The sequence below is a fragment of the Eimeria necatrix genome, genomic scaffold, assembly GCF_000499385.1.
Source record: "Eimeria necatrix Houghton genomic scaffold, Enh_scaff240, whole genome shotgun sequence".
Classification (NCBI taxonomy): domain Eukaryota; phylum Apicomplexa; class Conoidasida; order Eucoccidiorida; family Eimeriidae; genus Eimeria; species Eimeria necatrix.
The window spans coordinates 19,253-46,369 of record NW_013655201.1 but is presented as its reverse complement, the minus strand read 5'-3'; the positions used below and the strand labels follow the sequence as shown (position 1 = coordinate 46,369).

The window sequence follows — 27,117 nt, the reverse complement described above, 5'->3', positions numbered from 1 at the left end:
AGCAAATAGTGCCATTTCTTAGCAGCAAGTGCAGCAAATAGTGCCATTTCTTAGCAGCAACTGCAGCAAATAGTGCCATTTCTTAGCAGCAAGTGCAGCAAATAGTGCCATTTCTTAGCAGCAAGTGCAGCAAATAGTGTCACTTCTTGTCCTAATAGTTGCCAGGCTGCTCCGGCGGCCTTATTGCTCCTCAGCTGCAGCTCTTCAGGCAGCAGCAGCAGCAGCAACAGCAGCAGCAGCAGCAGACAGAAGCCGTTCTTTGCAGCTCTCCAGAGGCTGAGTTCAACTTTCTTTTTAATTAAAATAAAAGTGCAGCACAGAGTATTACTGGAAATGCAGACAGAGTCGAATCTGTCGGCGCTTTCCGCGGGAAGCTGGGGTGTACGTACACCTCAGGTTGCAGTGCACTGCGCGGGCTGCGCGCGGCTGTTTGGCATTTCAACTTTTTTTGCACTTTTTGGAATAAGAAGCGAACTTAGGACTTTTTAAAGTGCATTTTGCAAAATAAAAAGCAAAATTTGTTCACTTTAATGAAACTGAAGAAGATCTGCGTTTGAAATGCCCGGCAGTGCAGCAGCAGCTCGGCAGGGCAGCCTGGCTCGCACTTTGGCGCGCCCGCGGAGCCGCGGGCTGCTGCTGCAGCACTGCTGCTGCTGCGCTGCTGCTGCTCCGCCGCTGCTGCTGCACCGCAGCAGCAGCAGCAGCAGCAGCAGCAGCAGCAGCAGACCACTGGTCCCAGTGGTCTGGTCCACTGGCCGCCCCCCTCCCCCCGGGCTTCCCGGCGTCGCCCGAAAGCCGCGTTTCCCGCCGCCGCCGCAGCAGCCGCAGCAGCAGCAGCAGCAGCAGCAGCAGCAGCAGCAGCAGCAGGTCAGCGAGAAAAGTCCAAAGTGGTGTGGGGCCGGCCCCAAGAATCCTTATAACGAGCCACTTCGTAAGGAGTGAAGGTCTCTTCTGCTGCTGCGCATTCGCAGGGGTCGACTCTGGTGACGAAGGCGTTGGACCACTCGGGGAAGACATCTCCGGGTTTTCTTTTTCGAAAAACACTTCGGAGTTGAATTGGAATTGTTTGAAAAGCTTTCGAAGTTCCAAACAAAGCTTGCGAAACTGCAGCAACTCCCGAGTCCCAGCCGTCGGAAAAGGGCACTCCGAAGTGGAGGGGCCCGGGGGGCCCCGGGCGGTAGGCGTGGGGCCCCTGCTGCGGCAGTTCGCGCGGCGCTGCTGCTGCTGCTGCTGCTGCAGCAGCAGCAGCAGCAGCTTCCGCCCGCCGCCGCGCTGCGAAAAACTCCTGCGCTTTGCCCTCCAGCGGAGGCCCCGGCAGCTCTTGGAAGCTGCCGTAGAAGCCGGGGTTTGCGCCGGGGCTGGCCCGCTGCAGCTCCTGCTGCAGCATTTTCGAACTTGGGAAAAGCTGCAGCACAAAGCCACACACAGCTGCTGCTGCTGTCAGCTGCTGCTGCTGCTGCCAGCTGCTGCTGCTGCTCCCCGCAGCACACAAAACCACCCGCAGAAGCAGCAGCCACCACCCAACCAAGCCCAAAAAGCAGCTCCTCAGCAAACGCCCTCGCGCTGCAGCAGCAGCAGCAGCAGCAGCAGCAGCAGCAGCAGCAGCAGCGGGAGAGGAAGCTGCCACGCAGGTGCTGCGCAAAAGCTCGGATTTGCTTCCAAGAGTGAACTGCTGTTTGTCTGAATTGAAAAGAAAAAGCTTTCAGTGGTCTGGACCACCGGCGGGTTTGCTGCGAGCTGCTGCAGTGGACCGCTGCAGCGGGAAACTGAGCTGCTGCTGCAGCAAAACGAAATGAACTCACCAAATGAGAAAACTTCTTGAAAGGAAAAACCCGAAATTAGTGAAAATACCTCTTTACAGTTCTGCTTTCCCTGGATTTCAACCAGCTGCAGCGGCAGTGCAGCAGCAGCAGCAGCCGCCAGCCGCAGCAGCAGCAGCAGCAGCAACAGCACCAGTCGGTCGAGCGCCTGTCTAGCAGGCTGGCCCGCCGGCTTTCGCCGTTCAAATTGTTCAAAAAGAATTTATTTTAGTTTTGAATTCTTTTTAATTCCATTTAAAACAAAAATTCAACTTTTTCCGAGCCAAATTGGGTTTGCACCGCCAGCGCTCTCGATCTTCTGCCAGCCTGGTGGCACGACACCGCAGCTCGAAGCTGCCCAGCTTCTTCGTTTCTTTTCATTTATTTATTTTCATTTATTTATTTTCTTTTATTTCTTTTCATTTATTTCTTTTCATTTATTTCTTTTTCTTTATTTCATTCAAACTACTTCTCGAGTGTATGCCCCGCGCGGTGGCCTCGCCCGCCCCGCCCCGCACACGGCGATGTTCAACTTCGCCAGAGGCCGCGCAAATGCAAAAAGGTTTTATATTTGAACAAATTGTTTTATTTTTATTTATTTTTTAATTTTAATTTTTCATTTTTATTTCAAAAATGCGGAAATCAATCCATAAAGCGAAACACAACGTTACTTGCACACTCCCACCCACACCCACACACAGATCTGCTGCTGCTGCTGCCGCTGCTGCTGCTGCTGCTGCTGCTGCTGCTGCAGCTGCTGCTGCTGCTGCTTTCAAATTGAGACTTTTAATTTTATTGCAAATTATTTTTAAATTTAAATTTGAAATATCCCAAAAGAAATAAAACCCAAAAGCTTTAAAGCTGGCCTGCAGCCACGCCTGGGGAACTGCCCCACACGCCATTGGCAGTTTCACCCGCTCCAGCCAGCCACAGCTAGCTACAGCCAGCCACAGCTAGCTACAGCCAGCCACATCTAGCTACGGCTAGCCACAGCTAGCCACAGCTAGCTACAGCTAGCCACAGCTAGCTACAGCTAGCCACAGCTAGCTACAGCTAGCCACAGCTAGCTACAGCTAGCCACAGCTAGCTACAGCTAGCTACAGCCAGCCGCAGCTAGCCACAGCTAGCTAGTCACCATAGCTAGCCACGGCTAGCCACAGCTAGCCACAGCTAGACATAGATAGCCACGGCTAGCCGGGGCTAGACACAGCTAGCCACAGCTAGCCACAGCTAGCCACAGCTAGCCACAGCTAGCCACAGCTAGCCACAGCTAGCCACAGCTAGCCACGGCTAACCACGGCTAGCCACAGCTAGCCACGGCTAACCACGGCTAGCTGCAGCTAGCTGGCTGCAGCTAGCTAGCTGCAGCAGGGGATAGCTAGAGGCCGCTAGCTGGCTGTGGCTAGCTAGCTGCAGCAAGTTGGGGCTCCACCTAGCTGCAGCTAGCTGGGGCTTTCTGCAGCAGCTAGCTGTTCCTCTACCTGCGCTGCCTTCCTTCTGCAGCCAACCGCTCTAGGCCGGCTAGTTAGCTAGCTAGCTGGCTAGCTAGTTGGCTAGCCAGCTAGATGGCTAACTAGCCAGCCAGCTAGCTAGCTAGCTGGCTAGCTAGTTAGCTAGCCAGCTAGCTGGCTAACTAGCCAGCTGGCTAGCTAGCTAGCTAGCTAGCTAGCTAGCCAGCTAGCTGGTACATCTGGGGGATTGGAGAACTTGACACGGTGTACATACAGCTAGCTAGCTGCAGCTAGCTGCTGCCAGCTGTAGCTAGCCGCAGCTAGTTGCAGCATCTGGCTAGCTGTAGATAGCTGCAGCATCTGGCTAGCTGGAGCTAGCCATATGCTGCCGCTGCAGCAAGCGGCTGCAGCCCTTTGGCAGCAGCAGGCAGCAGGCCCCGCATCCTGCCTAGCGCTGCGGCTAGCTTGGGCAGCTAGCTAGCTAGCCAGCTAGCTAGCTAGCTAGCTAGCCAGCTAGCTAACAAGCTAGCTAGCCAGCTAGCTAGCTAGCTAGCTAGCCAGCTAGCTAACTAGCTAGCTAGACATCCAGATAGCTAGCTAGCTGGTCCCGTAGCCTGGCTAGCCAGCTAGCTGCGGTGCCCCCGTAGCTAGCTGGGCTGCAGCGCCGCAGCTCTGCAGCTGGCCAGCCCAGCTAGCTGCTCTCTTGAGGGCTAGTAACCGTTTAAGTGTGGCTAGCTAGCTAGCTAGCTAGCTACCTAGCTAGCTAGCTAGCTAGCTAGCTAGCTAGCTACGGCCCCACAGGGGTGCTGCTGCAGCAGGGCCCCTGCGGCGAAAACACAACAACCCCACCCCTCTGGCTGCCAGCGAGTGAGCTGCTGCTATCTTCGCAGCAGCAGCAGCAGCAGCAGCAGCAGCAATTAGAAGTTAATTAATTAATTAATTAAAGTTATTTGGAAGGACTAATTTTGGAAAAGGCAAAGGAGCCGCTACAGGCGCTATCTGGGGCCCCGCAGGCCCCCCGGCGCAGCAACACCTGCTGCTGCTGCTGCTGCTGCTGCTGCTGCTGCTGCTGTTCTTCTTGTCTTCCTCCACTAATTTCGTGTGGCGCTTTTGTTTATTAATTTAAATATTAATTTAGTCATTATGATCTAGTTAAAGCTGCTGCGTTCCCGAGGCTGCAGCAGCAGCCACACCCTCTCGCCCCCCTGGCAGCACCAGCAGCAGCAGCAGCAGCAGCTGCTGCTGCTGCTGCTGCTGCCGCCGCTCTTCTCTCTTCGAGGATCAGCCCAACCTCCTGCTGCTGGAGCTCTAACTCCCCTTTGCTGTGCGCAGAGCAGCAGCAGCAGCAGCAGCAGCAGCAGCAGCAGCAAAAGCTGCAGCAGCAGAGGGCCATGGAAGACCTTAATTTTGGTCCTTCACAAGGCGGAGGGTACAGCAGAGGGGCTGCGAGGCTCTCGCAGTGGGCAGTGCCTGCTGCTGCTGCTGCTGCTGCGCCTGCTGCTGCTGCTGCTGCTGCGCCTGCTGCTGCTGCTGCTGCTGCTGAAGGGCAGGCGGAAGCAGCTGCACAGGCCCTGCTAGTCGCAGCTAGGGGGAGCTTTAGTGCTGCAGCGCTGCAGCAAGCAGCCGAGAAGCTGCGCAGTCTTAGCAGCAGCAGCAGCAGCAGCAACAGCAGCAGCAGCAGCAGCAGCAGCAGAGAAGTGCTGCGGCGAATAGGACCCCAGCTGCTTCCGCGTCCGCCCCTGCTGAGTCCATCTTGCTGCTGCTTAGCCTGCAGCGCAGCACTGCAGCAAGACTTGCCTAAGCTGGAGGCAGCAGCAGCAGCAGCAGCAGCAGCAGCAGCAGAACTGCCAGGTGCAGATGCAGCAGCAGCAGCATGCGCCGAATTCACCGTGGAGCTTCGGCAGCATTTGCTTGCTGCCTTCTCTCTCCCTCCCGTTGCTGCTGCTCGTGCTGCTGCTGCTGCTGCAGCAGCAGCAGAGGGGCCTTCCGCCCCAGTGACTTTACGCGCTGAGCTGTGTTGCAGCAGCAGCAGCAGCAGCAGCAGCAGGTGTTGCTGCTGCCGCACTGGCAGCTCTTTGCGGCTAGTGGTTGATGCAGCTTTGCTGCAGCAGCGGCTTCCTCCTGAACTGCTGCAGCTGCTGCTGCTGCTGCTGAACTTCCCGTTGCTGCTGCCGCGCCTTGCTGAGGCCTACGCAGCAGCAAGCCTGTGCGTCCAGCTGCTGCTGCAGCTGCATGCTTCCGCGCGTAACGCAGCAGCAGCAGCAGCAGCAGCAGGCGCTGCTGCTGCTGCTGCTGCCAGGCTGCCGTCTGCAGCAGCAGCAGAACTCTTGCTAGAGCCGCACCGGAAGACCTGCATCTTTGCGTGCAGCTGCGGCAGCAGCAACAGCAGCAGCAGCAGCAGCGGCGGCAGCAACTGCAGCAGCAGCAGCAGCTGCTGCTGCCCTGGTCTCATTTTGTGGGCAGCTGAGTGGAAGGGCCTTGAAAAGCTGCTGCTGCTGCCTCTCGATTTTGAATTCCTCAGAGCAGCAGCAGCATATATGTGCTGCAGCACTTGCTGCGCTGCTGATGCTGCAGTAGCAGCAGCAGCAGAATCTGAGCAAGTGCCCGCGGCAACAGCAGCAGCAGCGCCTGCAGCAGCAGCAGCAGCAGCGCCTGCAGCAGCAGCAGCAGCAGCAGCAGAACTGTCGCTGCAGCTGCTGCACATCGCTCTGACTTCCTGGCTTATTGGAGCTCCCCTGCTAGCAGCTCTTGCTGCTGCCGGATCGCAGCAAGAGCTGCTTGCTGCAGCTGAGATCTTCGTCACTCCTGCTGCTGCTGCTGCTGCTGCTGCTGCTGCTGCACCTAGCGCGCGGCTGCTGGCTAAAGCCTGTAGCCTCTGGAGCCAAGCCATTCCTGCTGCAGCGGTCTCACTTGAAAGGCAGCAGCAGCAGCAGCAGCAGCAGCGGCTGCAGCAGCTGCTGCAGCTGCTGACGCACCCGCTGCAGCGTCAGGGCCCCATTCCCCTGCTGTTGGCAGCAGCAGCTACTGCTGCTGCTGCTCCGGCCAGGGCTACGGGGCTGCTGCAGCAGCTGCAGCAGAAAGCAGCAGCAGGCCTTGCTGCAGCAGGAAGGCTTTGTATAGGCCTCCTTGCTGCTGCTACTCCTCCCGCTGCTTCTTGCGGCCCAAGCAGCATCCCGGGGCAGCAGCAGCAGCAGCAGCAGCAGCAGCAGCAGCTGGTGCTGCTGCAGCAGCAATCCCGTGTCCCGCTGGCGCTGTGGCGCCTCGCAGAGGCTGCAGCAGAAGCAGAAAGCGCTTCAGGGGCTATTCCTGCTTTAGGTTTTGCTGCTGCTGCTGCTGCTGCTGCTGCTGTCCCTGGGCAGCAGCAGCAGCAGCTGTTGCTGCAGCAGCAGGCAACGGGATATGGGCGCCTCCCCTCAACTTGCAGCAGCAGCATTCAACAACAGCTATGCGGGCTGCTGCTGCAGCAATGCTCAGAGGCAGCAGCAAGTCTGTGCTGTGTCTGCTGCAGCTCCACACAACACGCTGGGCAGCAGCAACAACAGCAGCGGCCGCAGCAGCAGCAGCAGCAGCAGCAGCAGGCGTCGCTGCTGCACCATGCATGCGCACAGACGCGCTTTGCTGCGCAGCTGCTGCTTCGGCTCCTCAACAGCAAAGCAGCTGACAGCTGCTTTATCTTTCAATGCTTTAATGATCAGCAGCAGCAGCAGCAGCTACAGCAGCAGCAGCAGTTACAGCAGCAGCAGCAGCAGCAGCAGCCCTGCGGCCCGCTATACGACATTGCTGCATATTTGTTTCGGCTCACAGAGGCACTTGAGGAGCTTGCGACTCAGCAGCAGCAGCAGCAGCAGCAGCGCCAGCAGCAGCAGCAGCATAAGCTTCAGCAGCAGCAGCAGCCTCCCTGTTTGCCTCCTCGGGCATCTCATTTGCTGCTTGACCCTCTTGCTGCTGCTGCAGTTAAGGAAGCAGCAAAAAGTGTTGCTGCATTCATCGCAGCAGCTGCAAGAGCTGCTCCTTATGATGGTTTGCTGAGGCTGCGCGAGGCCTTAGTTGCTGCTGCTGCTGCTGCTCCTGCTGCTGCTGCTGCTGCTGAGTGCAGCAAGGCAGCAGCTGTCACTCTCTTCTTGAATTTGGTCATAGCAGCAGCAGAGGACGCTCCCGGGGCAGCCACGGGACAAGCAGCAGCAGCAGCAGCTGCTGCTGCAGCTGCTGCTAATGCTGCTGCTGCACCGACAGCGCCTCGCGCTGCTGCTCTGCTGCAAAATGAGCAGCAGCAAAACGGGCAGCAGCAAAACGGGCAGCAGCACAAGCTGCAGCAACTGCTGCTGCGGCATTCCCAGTTGCTGCTGCAGCAAAAGGCGTTGCGTGCAATCGAAGACACCTGCCACGAGTTCCCCTTTGCCACCTGCGCCTTAGGCAGCTCCTCCCCCTCTGCTGCTGCTGCTGCTGCTGCTGCTGCTGCTGCTGCTGCGCAGCCGCGGCAGCAGCTGAACCTGCAGCAAGCGCCACAGCAAATCTGGCAGGGGGAGCTCACGTCGCTGCGACTGGAAGCTGTGGCACTGTGGTTTGCTTCTGCTGCTGCTGCTGCAGCACTTGAGAGCAGCAGCAGCAGCAGCAGCACAATGCCCGACAGGCGCAGGACTGAGCCTGTCGCTGCTGCTGTTGCTGAAGGAGAGAGGCAGCTGCTGCAGCGGCTGCTGCTGTGGTGCTGCAGCAGCCATCCTGCTCTTTCTTGCTTAGGCAGCCGCTGCTGCACTCTGCTAGCGTCCGTAGCTTCAGGCTGCTGGCCCCTGCAGCAGCAGCAGCAGCAGCAGCAGCAGCAGTGGCAGCAGGACTCACAGCAGCACTCACAGTTACAGCAGCAGCAGCAGCAGCAGCAACTGCGGGCTGCAGCTGCGCATGTCTGCGCTTTGCTGTTTGCTGTCGCGAGCCACAGCAAGGCGCCAGGCTGTGGGCGCCCTTCGGTAGCAGCAGCAGCAGCAGCAGCAGCAGCAGCAGCACCGGCAGATGATAGGTTGCTGCAGCTATGTGCTGGAGCAGAGCTTCAGCTTGAGCCCACTGTGCAGCAGCAGCGGCTCTTCCGCTGCTTTGCTGCTGCAGCTCACCAGGCTGTTGTCTTGGAGTACGCACAGCAGCAGCAGCAGCAGCAGCAGCAGCAGCAGCAGCAGCAGCAACTGGCTGCTGGCGGATTTGCCCAGGAACTGCTGCTGCTGCCTCTAGAATACGGCAGTGCCCTGCTGAGACGGCTTTCCTTGGACGAGCCTAGCAGCAGCAGCAGCAGCAACAACAGCAACAGCAGCAGCAGCAGCAGCAGCAGCAGCAGCAGCATGCAACCCGTTTCAGTGCCCATGTGGCTCAGCATGCTGTCCCCCATGTCTGCTGCTGTGCTTCAGTTTCGCGTGTGGCCACGCCCGCCCACAGCAGCAGCAGCAGCAGCAGCAGCAGCAGCAGCAGCAGCAGCAGCAGACACGCTGGAAAACCACTGCCGCCTTATTTTGGAGGCTTTGCTTGATGTGACACAAAAGACAACAGCAGAAAGTTTAAAGACGGGGAGGCCGTTGGCGCTGCTGCTGCAGGAGCATTCTGCTGCTGCCGTTTGCTGATGAACTCTCGCAATTTATAGAGCATTATATCTGCAGCTGCAGCAGGGAGATGGCTGCTGCTGCTCCCCGTCTCTTCTCCTGCGCCATTGCCTTGTCTTGCTGCTGCTGCCCGCCTTTCCCTGTGCAGCAGCCGCAGCAGCAGCAGCAGCTGCTGCTGCAGCAGGAAGCAGCAGCAGCAGTTGCGCGGCTGCAGCAAGTTGTGCAGTCCGCGCTGCCGCACATGCTGCAGCTTCACACGGCGAGAACTGCAGCAGCACTTGTAAAGGGTGAGCGTTAATTGCTGCTGCTGCTTTGCTGCTCTTGCTGCTGCTGCTTTGCTGCTCTTGCTGCTGCTGCTGCTGCTGCTGCTGCTGCTGCTGCTGCTGCATCTGCGGCTGCAGTCTGTGCCTCTGCCTGCAGAATTAGAAAGGGGAGCTCCGCCCCACATCACTGAAGGTATCTCTGCAGCACTGCAGCAGCGGCAGAGAAAGAGCTGCGTGCTGCAGCTGCTGCATGCGCTGCAGCAGCAGCAGCAGCCGCTGCTGCTGCTAAGCCCGTCGCAGCAGCAGCACGTTGCCCACCTCCTCAAGGCCTCCCACATGCTAGGCAGCAAAAATATGGGGAAGTGCTGCGGGCCTCGCCGGCTGCGCCCTTTTGCTGCAGAAGCAGCAGCAGCAGAAAGAGCAGCAGCAGCAGCAGCAGCACCAGAAGCCGAGCTTCTGCTTGGAGCCGACTCAGCAGCAAAAGGCTGCAGTGTCGCAGCGTCCGTTGTTTCCCAGCGGCTGCTGCTGCTGCTGCAGCTGGCGCCTTCTGCTGCTGCCTCCCGAGAACTTGCAGGTAAGTTGCTGCTCTTGCTGCTGCTGCTGCTGCTCTTGCTGCTGCTGCTGCTGCTCTTGCTGCTGCTGCTGCTGCTCTTGCTGCTGCTGCTGCTGCTGGCACTTGCTTTCCTCCACAGCTAGCGGTATTTCTCTCTAAGCCTGCCTAGTCTTCTGGCGGCCGCTTTCATCGGTGCTGCTGCTATGCTGCCGCTGCTGCTGCTGCTGCTGCTGTTGCTGCTGTTGCTGCTACAGATTGCCTTGCACTGCTTCGCTTGGGCTAATTCAACAACTGCGCAGAAGGACAGCGCTGCAGTTGCAGAAGCAGCAGCAGCAGCAGCAGGCGCTGCTGCTGCAGCAGCAGGTGCAGCAGCCGATACAGCAGCAGTAGCAGCAGCTCCCGCTACAGCGATGCAGCATACATGCTGCTGTTGCTGCGGCATCGTCTGCTGCAGCAACTCAGCGGCACCTCGCAGCAGCCGCTGCTGCTGCCGCTACTGCTGCTGTTGCTGCTGCTATGGCTGCTACTGCTGCTGCAATGGCTGCTGCTTATCTGCTGCTGCTGCAGATGCTGCACTCCTACTCATTCACCCCTACACGAGTAACTAAGCCATGGCCTATAATTCTGTGCCGAAGAGCCAGCCTGCTGCCGCTGTTGCTGCTGCTGCTGCTGCTGCTGCTGCTGCTGCTGTTACGTACACCAGACTTCCACGCCTAGGGGAAGTTAACTAAATTAAGTGAAGACAGCAGCAGCAGCAAAAGACGCAAAGACTGCAGCGGCCAATAAACCAGTTCAAAACAAACAAACAGGGCATATTAGAAGAGAAACGCGCCCTGCAACCCAGTTAAAGAGCAGCAGCAGCAGCAGCAGCTGCTGCTGCTGCTGCTGCTGCTGGAGCTGGAATCACAGCAGTACCAGCAACAGCCCACAACGCGCGAGCTCCAGCTGCTGCCGCAGACCTACGGCGGCAGCAGCTGCTGAAGCTGCTGCTGGTGCTCTACTTAACACTTTTGCTGCTGGTCCTGCAGCAGCGCCAGCAGCTGGTCCTGCAGCAGCAGCAGCAGCAGCAGCAACTGCTCTCCACGCCGCCACTACCTACTAAGATCTCTGCTGCAGCACGAGCAGTTTGCTGCTGCTGCTGCTGCTGCTCATAAGCCAACAAATGCGCAGGCAGCAGCTGCTGCGCTTTGGGGGGCGGCCCCGCTTGCTGCCCGCAGAGGAGTGGCAGCAGCTTCTATCTATTTGCTGCAGCGCTGCAGCAGCAGCAGCAGCAGCAGCAGATGCATCTGCTCCCGTGCTGCACGCAGCAGCACGAAGCAAGCTGCAGCAGCTCTCACCTGCTGCTGCTGCAGCTACAGCAGCTCAGTTCATTCCCGTTCAGCCCGGTCTTCTGCTGCAGCTCCTGGCTACGGCTCTGCTGCTGCTGCTGCTGCTGCTGCTGCCGAGCCTCCTGCTGCTGCCCCCTTCCCTCCCATGCAGCTCAAAGTGCTTTTTGCTGCTGCTGGAATTCTGCTGCTGCGCGGCCCCTGGGGGAAGCAGCACTCACAAATGGCCTGCCACAGAAACAAGTCGTCCACGGCGGGCTGCTGCTCCTCCCCCGCTGCTGCTGCTGCTGCTGCTGCTGCTGCTGCTGCTGCTGCTGCTGCTTCTGCTTCGGCCGAGCCCAGCCGCGTGGCCACTGGCAGCCCGCTGCCCTCCTCCAGGTGCTGCAGCTCCACCTCCGCCGTGTCCCGCCGCCGTGCTGCGCTGCTGCTGCTGCTGCTGCTGCTGCTGCTGCTGCTGCTGCTGCTGCTGCGCTGCAGCGCCACAGGCAGCCCGCTGCCCCGCAGCGAATGCCGCACTCTTTCCTCCAGCAGCTCCAATCGGCAAACAAAGTTTGAAAAGAAGAAGCAAAAAGGACTTGCAAAGAAGCCCCCAGGGAGGCCGCCAGCAGCAGCAGCAGCAGCAGCAGCAGCAGCAGCAGCAGCAGCAGCAGGGACGTACTGCTTGTGCTTGTGCTTCTGCTTCGTCCGGTGCTGCAGCACCACGATTTGCTGCTGCTGCTCCTGCTGCTGCTCCTGCTGCAGCAGGAACTCCTTCGTGCGCAGCTCAGCGCGCAGCCGCCGGTGAAGGCTTCTTGCTGCTGCGTCCAGCAGCAAATGGTAGCAGCAGCAGCAAACTGCTGCAACAAGAAGAGAAAGAAGACAGTCGAAAAGCATCATATTTGCTGCCAACACCCCACAGACACAAATCGAAACAAACACAGCCCCTGGCAGCAGCAGCAGCAGCGGCGCTGCCCAGGTGTACATACACCAGAACACAAACAGCTGCGACAGCAGCAAACGCCCGTAACTGGGAGCTGCTGCTGCTGCTGCTGCTGCTGCTGCTGTTTCTGCTGCTGGCAAAGAGAGTCCCAGCAGCAGCCGCACACTGAACTCAACTCTCCCGCCCTCCGCGCTGCTGCTGCTGCTGCTGCTGCTGCTGCTGCCCCACAGCCCCTGCTGTCTGTACACCTGAAGCAGGGCCGAACCCAGCAGCAGCCGCAGCAGCAAACCCATCAAGAGACACCCCACAAAGCGCAGCAGCACTGCTGCTCGCAGCTTCCGCTGCAGCAGCAGCCAGCGGAGGCAGCTGCCCAGCAGCAGCAGCCCGCACAAGACGTCACATGCAATTTGGGCCGGCAGCTGCTGCTGCTGCTGCTGCTGCTGCTGCTGCTGTGGGGCCTCAACCCCACACGAGTCCCCGCTGCAGGGCTCTGCTGCTGCTGCTGCTGCTGCGCCACGCCCAGCAGCCTCGAAGCTCAGCAAGCTGCTGAAGGCCAGCTGGCTGAGAGCAGCAGCAGCAAAGTTCAGCAGCAGCAGCAGCACAGCAGCAGCCCACAGCCAGCGCCAGGGGGAGCGCACCCACGGCAGCAGCCGCTGCTCCTCGACCTTGGGCTGCGCAGCAGCAGCAGCAGCAGCAGCAGCAGCAGCAGCAGCAAACCGGGAAGTGCTGCACAGGGGGCCCCCCCTGGGCCCCTCGCCCGGCGTGTCCTGCTGCGGCGGCAGCGCGCTGCTGGTGCTGCTGCAGTCCGTGCTGCTGCTGCAGCAGCAGCAGCAGCTGCTGCTGCTGCTGCTCAGCTTAGCCTCCCCACACCCCGCCGGGCTGCCCCAGAAAATATCCCTCAGAGCAAAACGAAAAGCCAGAGCTGGTCTGCTGCTGCTGCTGCTGCTGCTGGGGGCCCCCAGGGGGCCCCCTGCTGCTGGGGGCCCCTCGTGGGGGCCCTCTACCCCGTCGAAGAGGTCAATTTCGAAGCTGCAGTCCGCGTCCGCCACTGCTGCTGCTGCTGCTGCTGCTGCTGCTTCCGCCTCTGCTGCTGCTGCTGCAGAGTCTGCGTAAGCCACGTCTATGAAGCCCACAGACGAAGAAGTCGAGGAGCTGCGCAGCACTCTGGCCCGCGGACGGCCAGCAGCTTTTTTATTAAATGATTTATTATTAAATGCCATTTGCTGTCCCAGTGGAGTGGGGGAGAAGGAGGGCTTTTCTGGGGTGTACGTACACCTGGTTCCCGCGCAGGACCTGCAGCAGCTGCGGCGGCTGCAGCAGCAGCAGCAGCAGCAGCAGCAGCACACCTGGTGCAGCAGCAGCGCAGCAAGAGGAAGCAAAAGCGCCAAACAAAGCCTCCTCGGCACTTCCTGTCGGGGGTTTAAAAAGGAGAAAAGTAAAAAGCGAAAAAACACGAAAAGTGGGACAAGCACACTCTGAGACGCAGCAGCAGAGCAGCAGCACCCCCTGCTGCTCTTCGATGCCGCTGCAGCAGCAGCCGAGACCGCCCAAAACAGCAGCAACTAACAGCTGCGCGCCTCCAAAAGGTATTTAATAAAGCAGTTGACGAGAAAAGAAGGAAAAAAAGAGAAAAACTGGAGAAGAAAAGAAGAAGTCCGAAGCCAGCGCGCTGCGGAGCAAAGCACGAGAACGCGGCGCCGACTCAGCTGCCGCGGCGCCTCCCAAACGCCCCTTTTGGATTTATCTAAATTAATTTGGAAATAATAATTAAAACAAATCAAAAAACAAAAATAAACTCGCAAACTAGACAGCAGCAGCACCCTGCATCGAGGGAGCACAGGCCGCTCGTGAGACAACGGAGCAGCAGAGCCCGAGAGCGGTGGGCTGCCCAGCAAAATTAAACCATTAAATCTCTAAATAAAGCATTTCTCTGTCAATAAATGCATTATTAAACCTAAAGTTCGCCAAAGGAGAGACGCAGGCACCTCCTCTTCTTGTCTTTCGCCCTCCTGCACGCGCAGCTGCTGCTGCTGCTGCTGCCGCTGCTGCGGGACCAGCAGCAGCAGCCGCAGTGGACTGCTGCTGCTGCTGCTGCTGCACGGGCTCCCTTTCCCAGCAGCTCAGCTGTACAGACACCCCCAACTGAGGTGTTAGGACTCATTAAAGTCCGAGTTAAGCACTTTTTTTAGACGGAAACAGCACAGCAGCAGCAGCAGCAGCAGCAGCAGCAGCTGCTGCTGCTGCTGCTGCTGTGCTGCAGCAGGGAGCAGCAAGGCGCTGCACGCAGTGCAGGTTTCCCAGATTTACTTGTCTTGCTGCACTGCAGCAAAATTGCAAATAAAAAAATAAATTTATTTATTTTCTGCTGCTGCTGCACCTCTGCCTCCTTCACTTTGATCTGTATACCCGCCAAAGCAGCAGCAAACCCTAAACCCTAACCCCCAAGCCCTAAACCCTAAACCCTTAAACCCTAAACCCTAAAAGCACCCGGACAGTGAAAAAGGGGGAAAAGAAGTGAAGTGTGGGGCAGCTAGCTGCGTATCTGTTGCTGGGGAGCCGAGACCCCACAGCTGCTGCTGCTAGCTGCTGCTGCTGCTACTAGCTGCTGCTGCCGGCTGCTGCCACTAGCTGCTGCTGCTAGCTGCTGCTGCTAGCTGCTGCTGCTAGCTGCTGCTGCTAGCTGCTGCTGCTAGCTGCTGCTGGCAGCCCGCCGCTGCAGCGAGCTGCTGTTGCTAGCTGCTGCAGCTAGCCGCTGCAGCTAGCTGTTGCTGCTAGCTGCTGCAGCTAGCCGCTGCAGCTAGCTGTTGCTGCTAGCTGCTGCAGATGGCCGCTGCAGCTAGCTGCAGCTTGCTGCACCTTGGGTACTCTTAAAAGCTGCAGCTGCTGCTGCAGTGCGTCTTTAAATAAAGAAAAGGCAGATTTGCTGCAGCACATTTGCTGCAGCAGCAGCTTTTCTGGAAAGTTGAATTAAATAAATATCATAAAACAGCATTTCATCTCAAGGGAAATTCAAGAGAAAAGATCTGGCAAACCGGGCGGCTTTTTGGGGCCCTTTTCAATTCACAGCTGCATGCACTACTCGCTGCATGCATGCATGCATGCATGCGTGCATGCATGCATGCATGCATGCATGCATGCACTAATAACTAGGGGCGTGCATGCACTTATGCATGCACTTCCGCATGCATGCATGCATGCATGCATGCACGCACGCGAAGGAGCATGCATGCATGCATGCATGCATGCATGCATGCATGCATGCTCCTTCGGCTACGAAGCCGCCTACTGGCACCTCAACGCAAAAACGCATGCATGCATGCATGCATGCATGCATGCATGCACGCATGCACAAGTGCATGCATGCATGCACGCATGCACAAGTGCATGCATGCATGCACGCATGCATATATACATGCAGAAATGCATGCATGCATGCATAGTTGCGTGCATGCATGCATGCATGCACAGTTGCATGCCGTGTTGCTTGCATGCACTGCTGGGGCGCAGTTTGAGGCCGCGGCTCGCCGCTGCAGGGCCCTTAGGGCTGCATGCATGCACTAATGCATGCATGCACTAATGCATGCATGCACTAATGCATGCATGCACTGATGCATGCATGCACTAATGCATGCATGCACTGATGCATGCATGCATTAGTGCATGCATGCACTAATGCATGCATGCACTGATGCATGCATGCACTAATGCATGCATGCACTGATGCATGCATGCATTAGTGCATGCATGCACTGATGCATGCATGCACTAATGCATGCATGCACTGATGCATGCATGCATTAGTGCATGCATGCACTGATGCATGCATGCACTAATGCATGCATGCACTAATGCATGCATGCACTAATGCATGCATGCACTAATGCATGCATGCAATACGCATGCATGCACTGCAAATGCATGCATGCACTTGTGCATGCATGCACTACAAAGTCCGTTAACAAAAGTCAACAGCGACCTGCTCTTTCTTTGAGGCCACGCAGCATCCGCAAAAACCCCGTCGGCTTTGTGGGGGGGGCCTCAAGCAGCCCAAAGCCGCTGCTGCTGCTGCTGCTGCTGCCGCTGCTGCTGCTGCTGCTGCTGCTGCCAATGCTGCTGCCGCTGCTGCTGCTGCTACTGCTCTCCTTGTAGGAGCTGCGGGAGAGGCTGTCACCTTGGGGAGTCGCTGCCGGAATGGCTGACGGCACCCTGGGTGCAGCAGCAGCAGCAGCAGCAGCGTCTGTCGGACGCAGGGCTGGCAGCAGAGCCTCTGGCTCTTCTGCTGCTGCTGCTGCTGCTGCTGCTGCTGCTGCTTTTCTCTCGCCTTCGTTACCTGAGCTCGAGTGGCCTTCGCTGTCACTTTGAAGCGATGCTGCCTCTGCTGCGGAATCTGCTGCTCCTGGGCTGCCGCGGCTTGCTGGAATATTAGCAGCAGCAGCAACAGCAGCAGCAGCTTCTGCTGCTGCTGCTGCTGGCTCTTCTGCACGCTCAACGCCTGCCCGCTGCAGCGGCTCTTCTTTTTGCTGCAGCCCCTCATGTCCTGCTTCCGGCTGCTGCAGCGCCAAGGGCAAGACAACATCATCTGGGGAGTACGCGGAAGCATGCTGCTGCTGCTGCTGCTGCTGCTGCTGCTGCGGCTGCTCTATGATGGGCTCTTGAGCTCCTGGAATGAGGCCTGCTCTTTGCAAGGCATCAAAGTACGCCAGCATCTCATCCACTTCAGTGACAGCATCTGCTGCTGCTGCTGCAGCAGCAGCAGCAGCATCAGACGCAGCAGCGGCAGCTGCCATGGGGCACACTGGAAGCGCTGCAGCGCCTGCAGCAGCAGCAGCAGCAGCAGCAGCAGTGTCAAAAGCTTGTGCCTCCTCCTTAATTGCTGCTTCTGGGCTGCTTCCTCGGGGCCCCACAGGGCAGCCAGCAGCATTGGCAGCAGCAGGGCGAGCAGCAAGAGGAGCAGCAGCAGCAGCAGCAGGTGTCATTCTTGCTGCTGTTGGGGGCGGGGAAGCACCCGGCGAAGCAGCAGCAGCAGCCGCAACAGGTGCAGCAGCAGCAGCTGCTGCTGCTGCTGCGGCAGAGTCCTCAGAAGACCTGCCGATGCGCTGCTGCCACCTCTGCCGAATTTTCTCCCTCCGGAGCCTCCCCATCCGTTCAACCAAATGCTGCAGCTGCTGCTGCTGCTGCTGCTGCTGCTGCTGCTGGAGCTGCTGCTGCTGGAGCTGCTGCTGCTGCTGGAGTTGCTGCTGCTGCTGGAGCTGCTGCTGCTGCTGGAGCTGCTGCTGCAGCTGGTGCTGCTGCCGCAGCTGCTGAATGCCTCCATTCTGCCGCTGCAGCTGCTGCAGGTGAAGGTGCGGCTGGCTTTGCTGCAGCAGCAGCTCTGGGACTGCAAGCTGCTGCAGCGCAGCAGCTGGCTGCTGGTACTCCAGGGTCAGGTGGTGATGGCGTTGCTGCTGCTGCTGCTGCTGCTTCGGGTCCCTCTGCCTTTCTTGCTGCTCCCTCTCTTGCTGCTGCTGCTGCTGGCGTCGGAGCTGCAGAAGTTGCCGAAGCCTTTGCTGCTGCAGCTGCTCAAGCCCCCCAGCCTTGCTATACCTATCTAAAGCGTTGCTGCTGCTGCTGCTGCTGCTGAGCATGGGGCTTTTGCTGCTGCTGGTGGCGCTGCTGCGGCTGCTTGAGATCGAGCTGCGGCGGTCAAAGTGCTGCTTCATTTGCGACGCAGCAAGGGGACGAGGGGACCTGCTGTTGCTGGTGCTGCTGCTGCTGCTACTGCTGCTGCTGCTGCTTCGGCTGCTGCTGCTGCTGCTGCTGCTGCTGCTGCTGCTTCTGCTGCTGCTGTTTTTCAAAACCCTACTGCCAGAGTTGCTGCTGCTGTGTCTGATGAGCCGCCGAGAGGCCTCGCCAGTCAGGGGCCGTTTGGCTGTCCTCTTGCTGTATCTGCTGGCGCTGTGTTCCTCGCTGCTGCTGCTGCTGCTCCTGCTGCTGCTGCTGCTGCTGCTGCTGCGCAACCGCCGGCGCGACTGCCTCCGCTGCTTCGGCTTCTTATAGTGCTGCAGCTTCCTCCTCTTGTCAGCAGCTCGAGAGACACTGCGGCTTTTAGAGGGCCTCTTGAGTCTCTTGCCTCTTTTCAGTTCGTTTCTAATGCTGCTGCTGCTGCTGCTGCTGCTGCTGTCGGCGTTTTGCTGCTGCTCAGGGGCCCTCCGCGCAGCGTGAGAGCTCCATTGGGCGCCTGTGGGGCCGAAGCTGATCGGCGAGCCTCGTGTAGCAGCAGCAGCAGCAGCTGCTGCTGCTGCTGCTGCAGTGGGCGAAGAATGCGCTGCTGCTGCTTCTGGCAAAGTCGCAAACAGCTGTGCTGCTGCTCCAGGGGAAGTCCAGGGCCCTGCAGCTCTTGGAAGTGGCCGCGGCAGCAGCTGCTGCAGCAGCAGTTGGCGCTGCTGCTGCTGAAGCGCCTGCTGCTGCTGCTGCGGATACGACAGCAAATCCTTATGTCTCCTGGGTAGCTTAGGAAGCGGCAGCTGCAGCTGCTGCTGCTGCTGCTGCTGCTGCTTGTGTTGCTGCTGTCGAAGCTCCCTACGGCGGTCTCGCAAGCTGCGTCGGCGTCGATCCTTGGCACGGAAAGAACGTCGTTTGCCGTGTCTGCTGCTGCTGCTGCTGCTGCTGCGGTGTTTCCTGCTGCTGCTGCTGCTGCTGCTGCTGCTCCTCTTGCCGCTGCTGCTGTCCCTGCTGCCGCGTCGATGCTTCCGGCGAGATGCAACAAAGCTGCTGCGCCGGCCCTTGTCAGCTTCTACGCGTTTGGCGTGGTGGATTTTGCTGCTGCTGCTGCTGCTGCTGCTTCTTTTCTTTGAGAGGCTTTGCTTCCTGCTGCTGCGGCCGTGTCTGGCGAAGCGTGCAGGTGCCCACTTGCTGCTGTGCCGCCTGCTGCTGCCTCTGCGTTTAGATCTGGAGCCGGCTGTGCTGCTGCTGCTGCTGCGTGTACTGCTGCTGCTGTCTGTGCTGCTGTTGCTGCTGCTGTGCCTGCTGCTGCCGCTGCTGTGCCTGCTGCTGCTGCTGCTGCACAAACTCCGGTTGCCAGCGTCTCTGCCGCGCAGCTGCTTCGACTGAGCAGCAGAGGGGACGCCGTTGTTGCTGCTGCTGCTGCTGTCTTTGTTGCTGCTGCTGCTGCTGCTCTTGCTTCCCCAGAACCGGCAAAAGTCTCTAAGAAAAGCTTCACCCTCAGCTCCCGCATCTGCAGCAAGCTGCAGCAGCAGCGAGCGGCCCTTCTCCAGCAGCGGCCCGAGATCCGGCTGCTGCTTGCCAGGCTGCAGCTGCTGCTTGTTCGGCTCCAGCTGCTGCTGCTGCAGCTGCTGCTGCTGCAGCTGCTGCTGCTGCAGCTGCTGCTGCTGCTCTGACCCCACACTGCTTCGAAAGGCAGCAAACTGCGGGGCTGCTGCTGCTGAGAACGCAGCAGGCGGCGGCGGCGGCACTGGGAGAAGTGACGAACTACTGTGTTCCCTAGCAACGTTAGCAGCAGCAGCAGCAGCTGCTGCTGCTGCTGCTACTGCTGCTGCTGCTCTTTGTTGGTCAAGCAGTTGATTCGGCGGCAAGGGTAGCTGCACTGATCTCCAGGGAGGTCTTGGGGCTTGCTGCAGCCTCCCACTGGGTTCATCGTATTGCTGCTGTTGCGACTGCAGCTGCTGCTGCTGCAGCTGCGGCTGCTGCAGTTGCTGCTGCTGTAGCTGTTGCTGCTGTAGCTGCTGCCGCTGCTGCAGCTGCTGCTGCTGCAGCTGCTGCTGCTGCTGCAGCGGCTGCTGCTGCTGCAGCTGCTGCTGCTGCTGCAGCGGCTGCTGCTGCTGATGCGCATGCAGCTGCACCTGCTGGTTCCGCTGCTGTTGCCTCGGCTGCTGATGCTGCTGAAGCTGAAGTTGCTGCTGCGGCAGGGGATTCGGCAGCAGCACCTGCTGCTGCTGTTGCGCAGGTCGTCGATACCAAGAAGATGAAAGCAGCGCAGCAGGTGAGGAAGAAGCAGCAGCAGCAGCAGTTACTGCAGGAGGAGCACTAGCGGGGGCTGAGGGGAGCTGCGGGGTGTCTGCTGCTGCTGCAGTGTGTGGCAGCAGCAGCCGCTGCTGCTGCAGCTGCTGGAGGCCTGGAGGGGGAGGGATCTCAAGGAGGAGCTGGCCAATGGGTTGTTCTCGCTGCTGCCATGAATGCACCTTTTGCTGCTGCTGCTGCTGCTGCTGCTGGAGTAGCTGCTGCTGCAGGTGCTGCTGCTGCCCCTGTGAGTGCCGCTGCTGCGCCTGCTGGTAGTGCGGCTGCAGCTGCTGCAGCTGGTGCTGTTGGCGCTGCTGCGGGTGCTGTTGGCGCATTTGCTGCTGCTGCAGTTGTCGTTTATGTGGTTGCTGCTGCTGCTCCTGCTGGTGCTGCTGGTGGTGCTGCTGGTGGTGGTGATGCTGCAGGGGCTGCTCCTGCAGCGGCTGCTGCTGCAGGGGCTGCTGCTGCAGGGGCTGCTGCTGCAGGGGTTGGTGCTGCAGCGCCTGCTGCCACAAGCGCTGCTGCGAAGCAGCAGCTTCCGATCCCCAGTTAGCCGGTGGGTTGCGAGAGGACAGCTGTTGCTGCTGGTGCTGCTGCGAGTGCTGTTGCTGCTGCTGCTGCGCGTGCTGCTGCGCGTGCTGCTGCGGGTGCTGCTGCGCGTGCTGCTGCGGGTGCTGCTGCTGGTGCTGCTGCTGGTGCTGCTGCGGGTGCTGTTGCTGGAGCTGCTGCGTGTGCTGCTGCGGGTGCTGTTGCTGGTGCTGCTGCTGGTGCTGCTGCGGGTGCTGTTGCTGGTGCTGCTGCGCGTGCTGCTGCGCTTGCTGTTGCTGGTGCTGCTGCTGGTGTTGCTGCTGGTGCTGTTGCTGGTGCTGCTGCTGGTGTTGCTGCTGGTGTTGCTGCTGGTGTTGCTGCTGGTGCTCGTGCTGGCGTTGCTGCTGCTGCTGCTGCTGCTGGTGCTGCAGCTGCTGCTGCCTGGCAGCAGCAACAGCAGCATGCTGCGGCGTGTGTGCTGCTTGCAGCTGCTGCTGCCACTCAGGCGGCAGCACCAGTTCTTCTCCTTCTTCGAGCTGCTCCATCAGCAGAGCTTTGCAGCGGCGGATGTGGAAGGCAGCAGCAGGACTTTTGTGCAGCCGGAAGCTCAGTCGGGTGCCTCCGCTTTTGCTGCTGCTGCTGCTGCTGCTGCTGCTGCTGCTGGTGCTGCTCTCGGGCGTTTGACGAACTAGACCGGGGGGCTCGAGGGGGTCCTTTGCATCCGCTCCGCTGCTGGTAAGGCTGCTGCCTGCTGCTGCAGTTGGTGTTGCTGCAGCAGCAGCTTCTGAGGCTGCTGCTGCAGCGTGAGCCCAATGGGGAGTGCGGTGCAGCATCTGCAGCAAAGACGAGCCCACAGACGCGTCTTCCAGAGTAGCAGCAGCAGCAGCAGCAGCAGCGGCGGAAGCTGCTGCTGCTGCGGCATCTGGTGCGTTGGCCGCTTTAGCAGCAGCACCAGCCACCGCTGCCCCTACTGCTGCTGCTGAACTAGTGCCTGAGGTAAGCTGCGCGCCTGCTTCCCCCTCTCCTGCTGCTGCTGCTGCTGCTGCTGCTGCTGCTTCTTGGTGCGCAGGTGGTGATGTTACTGTCGGCTTGTCCCGCAGCTTCTTCCGAAGGCGCTCTAGCACAGAAGCCATGCGGCCGCTCTGCTGCTGTTGATGCTCCTGCTGCTGCTGCTGCTGCTGCTGCGGCCGCTGCAGCTGCTGCTGCTGCCGCTGCGGCTGCTGCTGCCGTGGACCAGGAGCAGAAGCAGACACAGCAGCTGCTGCAGCAATCCTCTCTCGCCTTTCCAGCTGTTGTTTTGCTGCCACAGCTGCGCTCTCAGAACTAGCTGGAGTTTCTACTTCTGCAGCAGCTGCTGCTGCGTCCCTAGCAACGGCAGCTTCTGTTGCTGCTGCTGCTGCTGCTGCTTCTGCTGCAGCTGCTGCTGGGACAGGTGTCAAGGACCCAGAGGAACACGGAGTCAGTTCGCCATCCTCTGGCTCTCCATCGGCGCTGCTGTCGCACACCAACAACGTTTGCTTCCTGCTGCTGCTGCTGCTGCTGCCGCTGCTGCTGTTGTTGTTGCTGCTGCTGCTGCCGCTGCTGCTGTTGTTGTCGCTGCTGCTGCCCATGCTGGTGTTGCTGCTGCTGTCGCTGCTGTTGCTGCGGATGCTCCTGCCGCAGGCGTTGCTTCCACTATTGCAGCCCTTGCTGCTAATTTTGCCGTCGTCGTTGCTGCAGCAGCTGCTGCTGATGCTGCTGCTGATACTGGCGCTGCAGCAGCTACTGTTGTCTATGCTGCTGCTGCTGCTGACGCCGGCGGCGTTGCCGTTGCTGTTGCCCATGGTGCTGCTGTCACCGTCTTGTTCGCTAGCCTTTGCTGCAGCACTTCTTGCTGCAGAATTTGCTGCTGCAGCACTTGCTGCTGCCGCACTTGCTGCTGCGGTAGTTGCCGCTGCAGCACCTTCTGCTACAGCTTTCTCTGCCTCAGCGCTTGTTGCTGCAGCACTTGCTGCTGCAACACTGGCTGACGCAGCACTTGCCGCTGCAGCAGTTGCTGCTGTATCACCTGTTACTGCAGCACTTGCTGCAGCACTTGCTGCAGCACTTGCTGCAGCACTTGCTGCAGCACTTGCTGCAGCACTTGCTGGCTCTTCCTCCATATAGGACCTGCAACAAATGCTGTCAGTGCTGCTGCTGCTGCTGCTGCCCACATGTTCTGTGAGGCCAATAAGATGCTGCCTTTCGCTGTTGCAGGCTGCTGGTGCTGCTGCTGCTGGCTCTGCTGCATATGCTGCTGCTGCTGATGCTGCTGGAGCTGCTACTGGTGGTGCTGCTGGAGCTGCTACTGGTGGTGCTGCTGCAGCCGCAGCTGCTGCTGGTGCTGGCGCTGCTGCAGCTGCTGCTGGTGGTGCTAGTGCTGCTGCTGGTGCTGCTGCTGCTGGGAGGGCAGCTGCTGCACCTCTGTTGGAAAGCTGTTCTGTGCTTTGATCAAAATCATCATGACAAGTCGGCTGCAGTGCTGGCTGCTGTAGCAGCAGCTGCTGCTGCTGCTGCAGCGCTGGCTGCAGCAGTTGCAGCTGCTGCTGCTGCACCCACAGCAGCTGCTGCTGCTGGCTGTCGAAGCAAAGACTCGTAAAAGTCCTTTCGCCCTGGGCCCTCCAGCGCCGCAGCGCCGAACCTTTCCTGGCCACGCTGCCTCCCTTGTTAGCCGCTTTAAATGCTGCTGCTGCTGCTGCTGCTGCTGCAGTGCTGTCTGCTGCTGCTGCTGCAGCTGCGGCTTTTCGCCCAGCCCGCGCAGCAGCGCGGCCCTTGCCTAGAGCAGCAGCTGCTTCAGGAGCAGCAGCAGGAACTTTGAAGCCGCCGCAGACAAGCAGCAGCAAACGGTGGTTTCGCTTGCTAGCAGCATCGGAGGGGCTGCTGCTGCTGCTGCTGCTGCTGCTGCTGCTGCTGCTTGCAGAATCGGTTCTGCTGCTTGCTTGCTGCTGGAAGACGCCACCGACGGGCGAGTCAGCTGTAGGTGCTACACAACTGCTGCAGCAGCTGCAGCAGCTGCAGCAGCTACTGTCGGTTGCAGCGTCCATCAAGGTCGGATCTGGTTGCTGTTGCTGCTGCTGCTGCTCTCTTTCCTGCTGCTTCTGTTGCGCCAGGGGGTCACAGGAACAGCAGCTGAATTCCACAGCAGCTAGAGAAGGAAACATCAGCGGCGGCATGCTGCACCTGCTGTTGCTGCTGCTGTTGCTGCTGTTGCTGCTGCTGCTGCTGCTGCTGTTGCCGGTATCAGATATCACGCCAGCACATCCTTTGCTGCTGTTTATAGCAGAGTTGGCCTTCGGCGTCAGCTCTAGCTGCTGCTGCTGCTGCTGCTGCTCTTGCTGCTCTTGCTGCTCTTGCTTTTGCTGCTGCTGTTCCTGAGACTGGGCAACTCCACTGGGTGGCCGAGGAACTTCGCCGGGATCCAAATGCAGCTGCTTCCACTGGCCGCTCCACGTAGGTAAGCTGCTGCTGTTGCTGCTGCTGCTGCTGCTGCTGCTGCTGCTGCTGCTTGGGATTAGGCAAAGGCGGAGTTCCCAAAGGTCTGTAAGGGCACAGCCCTCTGCATCAACTCCCCCAAAAAGGAAAAAGCTGAAGCCGCCGCCGCAGCGCCGCAGCGCAGTCATGGAGTGTCTGCACAGCAGCAGCAGCAGCAGCAGCAGCACAAGCAGCAGCAGCAGCAGCAAATGGATGGATGGCAATGACAGCAAGACAGTGCGTTGGCTAGAAGCCTCAGCTAAAAAGCCCCGCTACGATACGCAGGCGCGGGAAATAGCAGCCTTATCGAGGAAACAAAACAGCAGCAGCAGCTGCAGCAGCAGCAGCAGCAGCTGCAGCAGCAGCAGCAGCAGCAAAAGGCGAAGAGCAACCCTACCCCATGCGCGCGCAGGGTGAAGGTCCAGCAATAAGCCCCTGCAGCTCCTGAATGTCCAGGAGAGGCAGTGAGCCCACAGATTGTGTTGTTGCTGCTGCTGTTGCTGCTGCTGTTGCTGCTGTTGCTGCTGCTGCTGCTGCTGCGTCAGTGACGCTCTTCGGGGAGAGCAGCAAAGCAACAGTTGAATCCGTGAGCTCACACTGCACGTTTTGGTTGAACTTCGAGCTGCTGCGCTGCTGCTGCTGCTGCTGCTGCCCGACGATGCTGCCGCCATTCACCAGCAGCAGCTCTGCAGTGTTGCTGATGCGGACAGCAGCAGCAGCAGCAGCAGAGCGCTGCAGCACTTTGCTGCCTGTGCTGCTGCTCAACTCCACCCAAGTCCATTCGCCTTGACCGTAACTGTCCTTACAATCCCCCGCTGCTGCTGCTGTTGCTGCTGCTGCTGCTGCTGCTGCTGATTCCGCCTCCCGATCTCCTGCAGTAGCAGCAAGGGTACCACCAGCACAGCCTGCCTCAGCAGCAGGTGCTGCTGCTGCTGCTGCTGCTGCTGCTGCTGCTGCAGTTCGCTGTGACTGACTCGGGGGTATTGGCAGCAGCAGCAAAGCAGCAGTGTTCAAAAACCAGCGGCCCAAAGAGTCCCTCCATTGGCCCCCAAACAGAAGTATAAAAGGGCTTCCGTTTGTAAGAGCCTCAGCAGCTCTTGCTGCTGCTGGTCCTGCTGCTGCTGCTGCTGCTGCTGCTGCTGGTGTTGCTGCTGCTGCTGCACCTAGCTCCGGCCACTCCCCCCGACGGCCTCCGCACGCCACAGCGGACCATCCAACAAATTCCTTCGCGTCAACAACTGCAAGGTTGCTGCTGCTGCTGCTGCTGCTGCTGCTGCCATTGCCGCTGCAGTGGCTGCTGCAGCGGCTGCTGCTGCTGGCGTGGCTTGGAGCAGTGGCTGCTGCAGCACTGTTGCTGCTGCACTGTTGGCCTGTTAGCAGGCGCACAGGGAGCAGAGTCATCTGCGCAGCCTCCCGGCCTTTTGGTGCCACCTGCTGCTGCTGCTGCTGCTGCTGCTGCTGCGGCAGCTTCAAGAGCAGCAGCCGCGTTTGGGGCCCCAGCGGCGAAGACGTGGGCCCCAGCAGCAGCAGCGCAGCAGCAGCTGCTGCTGAGGGCGCCCGTGCTAAGCTAGCAGCAGCTCCAAGGCAAGCTTCCTTGGCTGGACTGTGGCTGCAGCAGCAGCAGCAGCAGCAGCCATCTGCTGCCCAGGAAAAGAGGTAGGGGGCCCTGCTGAGTCCCCGAATTTCTTCGAGGCAATTTGCTGCTGCCGTTGCTGCTGCTGCCACTGATCCGGCTGCTGCTGGCGTTGCTGCTGCTGCTCCCCCTGGCTCTGCAGCCGCTTCTGCAGCAGCAGCAGCAGCAGCAGCAGCAGCAGCAGTCAGAGGCACCGGGGACCCCCGAGATATCCCCCAGGGGCAGCCCAGGTGCTCATACTCATGTATAAGAACCTCAGGGGGCCCCCTGCAGCAAACTGCAACACAGAAGGCACTTTGGGGGCCCCTGAGGATGTAGTGCCAGGCCTCTTCTGCTTCTCCAGTGGGTACAGCAGCAGCAGCAGCAGCTGCTGCTGCTGCTGGAGCAGGCGCCCCCGCTGCTGCTGCTGCTGCTGCAGATGGTGATAATGCGCAGGGGTGCGCTGGGGCCTCAGAAGCCCCCACAGCCGCAGCGGCTGAGGCGCTGCTGCTGCCCAGGCGCTCACTCATCTGCTGCTGCTGCCAGCCGGGGCACCTTGCTGTTGCTGCCGCTGCTGCTGCTGCTGCTGGATAAGCTACTGCATGCTGCCTGAGTATTTCGCCCAGCTATTGAGGCGCGCAGCCAGGCTTGTGGGCGTTTTGGCCACCTAAAGCTTCAGGGGGCCCTCCGGGGGCCCCTGGAACGAACCCCCGGTACGCTGCTGCTGCAGCTTGGGGAGCTCTGCTGCCAGTTTTGCGTCAGCAGCAAGACTCTCTGCTGCCTAATTAGCTCCGAAGAGCAACTGGAGGCCAGGGAGCAGCTGGTGCTAGTGTAGGTGGCATAGTACAGCAGCAGCAGCAGCACGTGCTGCAGCAGCAGCCGCTGCTACTGCTGCTGCTGCCTGCAGCGCTAAGGGATAACCTGGCTTTGGCCTACTTTTAAACTGCTAATAATCAGCTTCTCCGCATAAAAAGCGGAGGCAAGACACGCAGGAATTGGTAGCAGCAGCAAACACAGCAGTAGCAGCAGCAGCAGCGGCAGCAGCCGCCGACAACCGCTGGATCTCAAGTGAAAGGCACAGCGATAGCCGGCAGCCCACTGCTGCTTCGTGAGCAGCATAAGACCAAGTTCCTATTAACTAAAATATTATTTATAATCATAATTTTGAATCATTGTTTGTATAGATCTCATTTGAGATGCTGCGTGGATCCACCGAGCTGCATTTGCTATGCCCGGCGCTGTCGCAGCTCCTGGCGACTGAGACGTGCCCAGGGGCTAAAGTTCGGGGGCCATAATTTATTTTTTAAAACTTTAAGGACTTCAAAAGAAGTAATTTCAATATTTGATGCTGAGGGCTTAGAGAGTTTGACGCAGATAGTCCCTTGGCTGCGCAGTTGAGACTGCTTCACTGCTTCACTGCGAGCCGGAAGGCTCTGCTGCCAAAGTTAATAGAATGAAAGGTGCAATTGTTGCAATTAAAGGCCGCATATGTTTTGTCTGCGCATGTACCAAAACAAAACAAAGGGCCAAAGGCTTAGCGTTCAGGGTTTAGGGTTTAGGGTTTAGGGTTTGAGGTTCCGAGTGACCCTGCTGAAAATGACTAG

The 27,117-nt window shown here is 59.4% G+C and overlaps 4 protein-coding genes across 4 annotated transcripts; 1 reads left to right on the top strand and 3 right to left on the bottom strand.

The window, feature by feature from the left end:
* Nucleotides 1–868: 868 nt before the first annotated feature.
* On the bottom strand, nucleotides 869–1,387 carry ENH_00033050 (hypothetical protein, conserved; the record flags this gene model as incomplete). Its single annotated transcript, XM_013584989.1, has 1 exon — nucleotides 869–1,387. One exon carries the CDS (start codon nucleotides 1,385–1,387, stop codon nucleotides 869–871), a length of 519 nt encoding a protein of 172 aa, XP_013440443.1.
* Nucleotides 1,388–4,641: 3,254 nt separating this feature from the next.
* ENH_00033040 (hypothetical protein, conserved) lies at nucleotides 4,642–9,928 on the top strand (the record flags this gene model as incomplete). Its single annotated transcript, XM_013584988.1, is given in 4 exon segments — nucleotides 4,642–8,847; nucleotides 8,852–9,116; nucleotides 9,250–9,666; nucleotides 9,900–9,928. Coding segments are annotated over 4 exon segments (4,917 nt in total).
* Nucleotides 9,929–11,051: 1,123 nt separating this feature from the next.
* Nucleotides 11,052–13,109, bottom strand: ENH_00033030 (hypothetical protein; the record flags this gene model as incomplete). Its single annotated transcript, XM_013584987.1, has 1 exon — nucleotides 11,052–13,109. The coding sequence occupies one exon, from the start codon at nucleotides 13,107–13,109 to the stop codon at nucleotides 11,052–11,054; it is 2,058 nt and encodes a 685-aa protein (XP_013440441.1).
* Nucleotides 13,110–24,160: 11,051 nt separating this feature from the next.
* ENH_00033020 (hypothetical protein, conserved) lies at nucleotides 24,161–26,043 on the bottom strand (the record flags this gene model as incomplete). The annotated part of the gene is made up of 2 exons (XM_013584986.1): nucleotides 24,161–24,233; nucleotides 24,299–26,043. 2 exons carry the CDS (start codon nucleotides 26,041–26,043, stop codon nucleotides 24,161–24,163), a joined length of 1,818 nt encoding a protein of 605 aa, XP_013440440.1.
* Nucleotides 26,044–27,117: the final 1,074 nt, after the last annotated feature.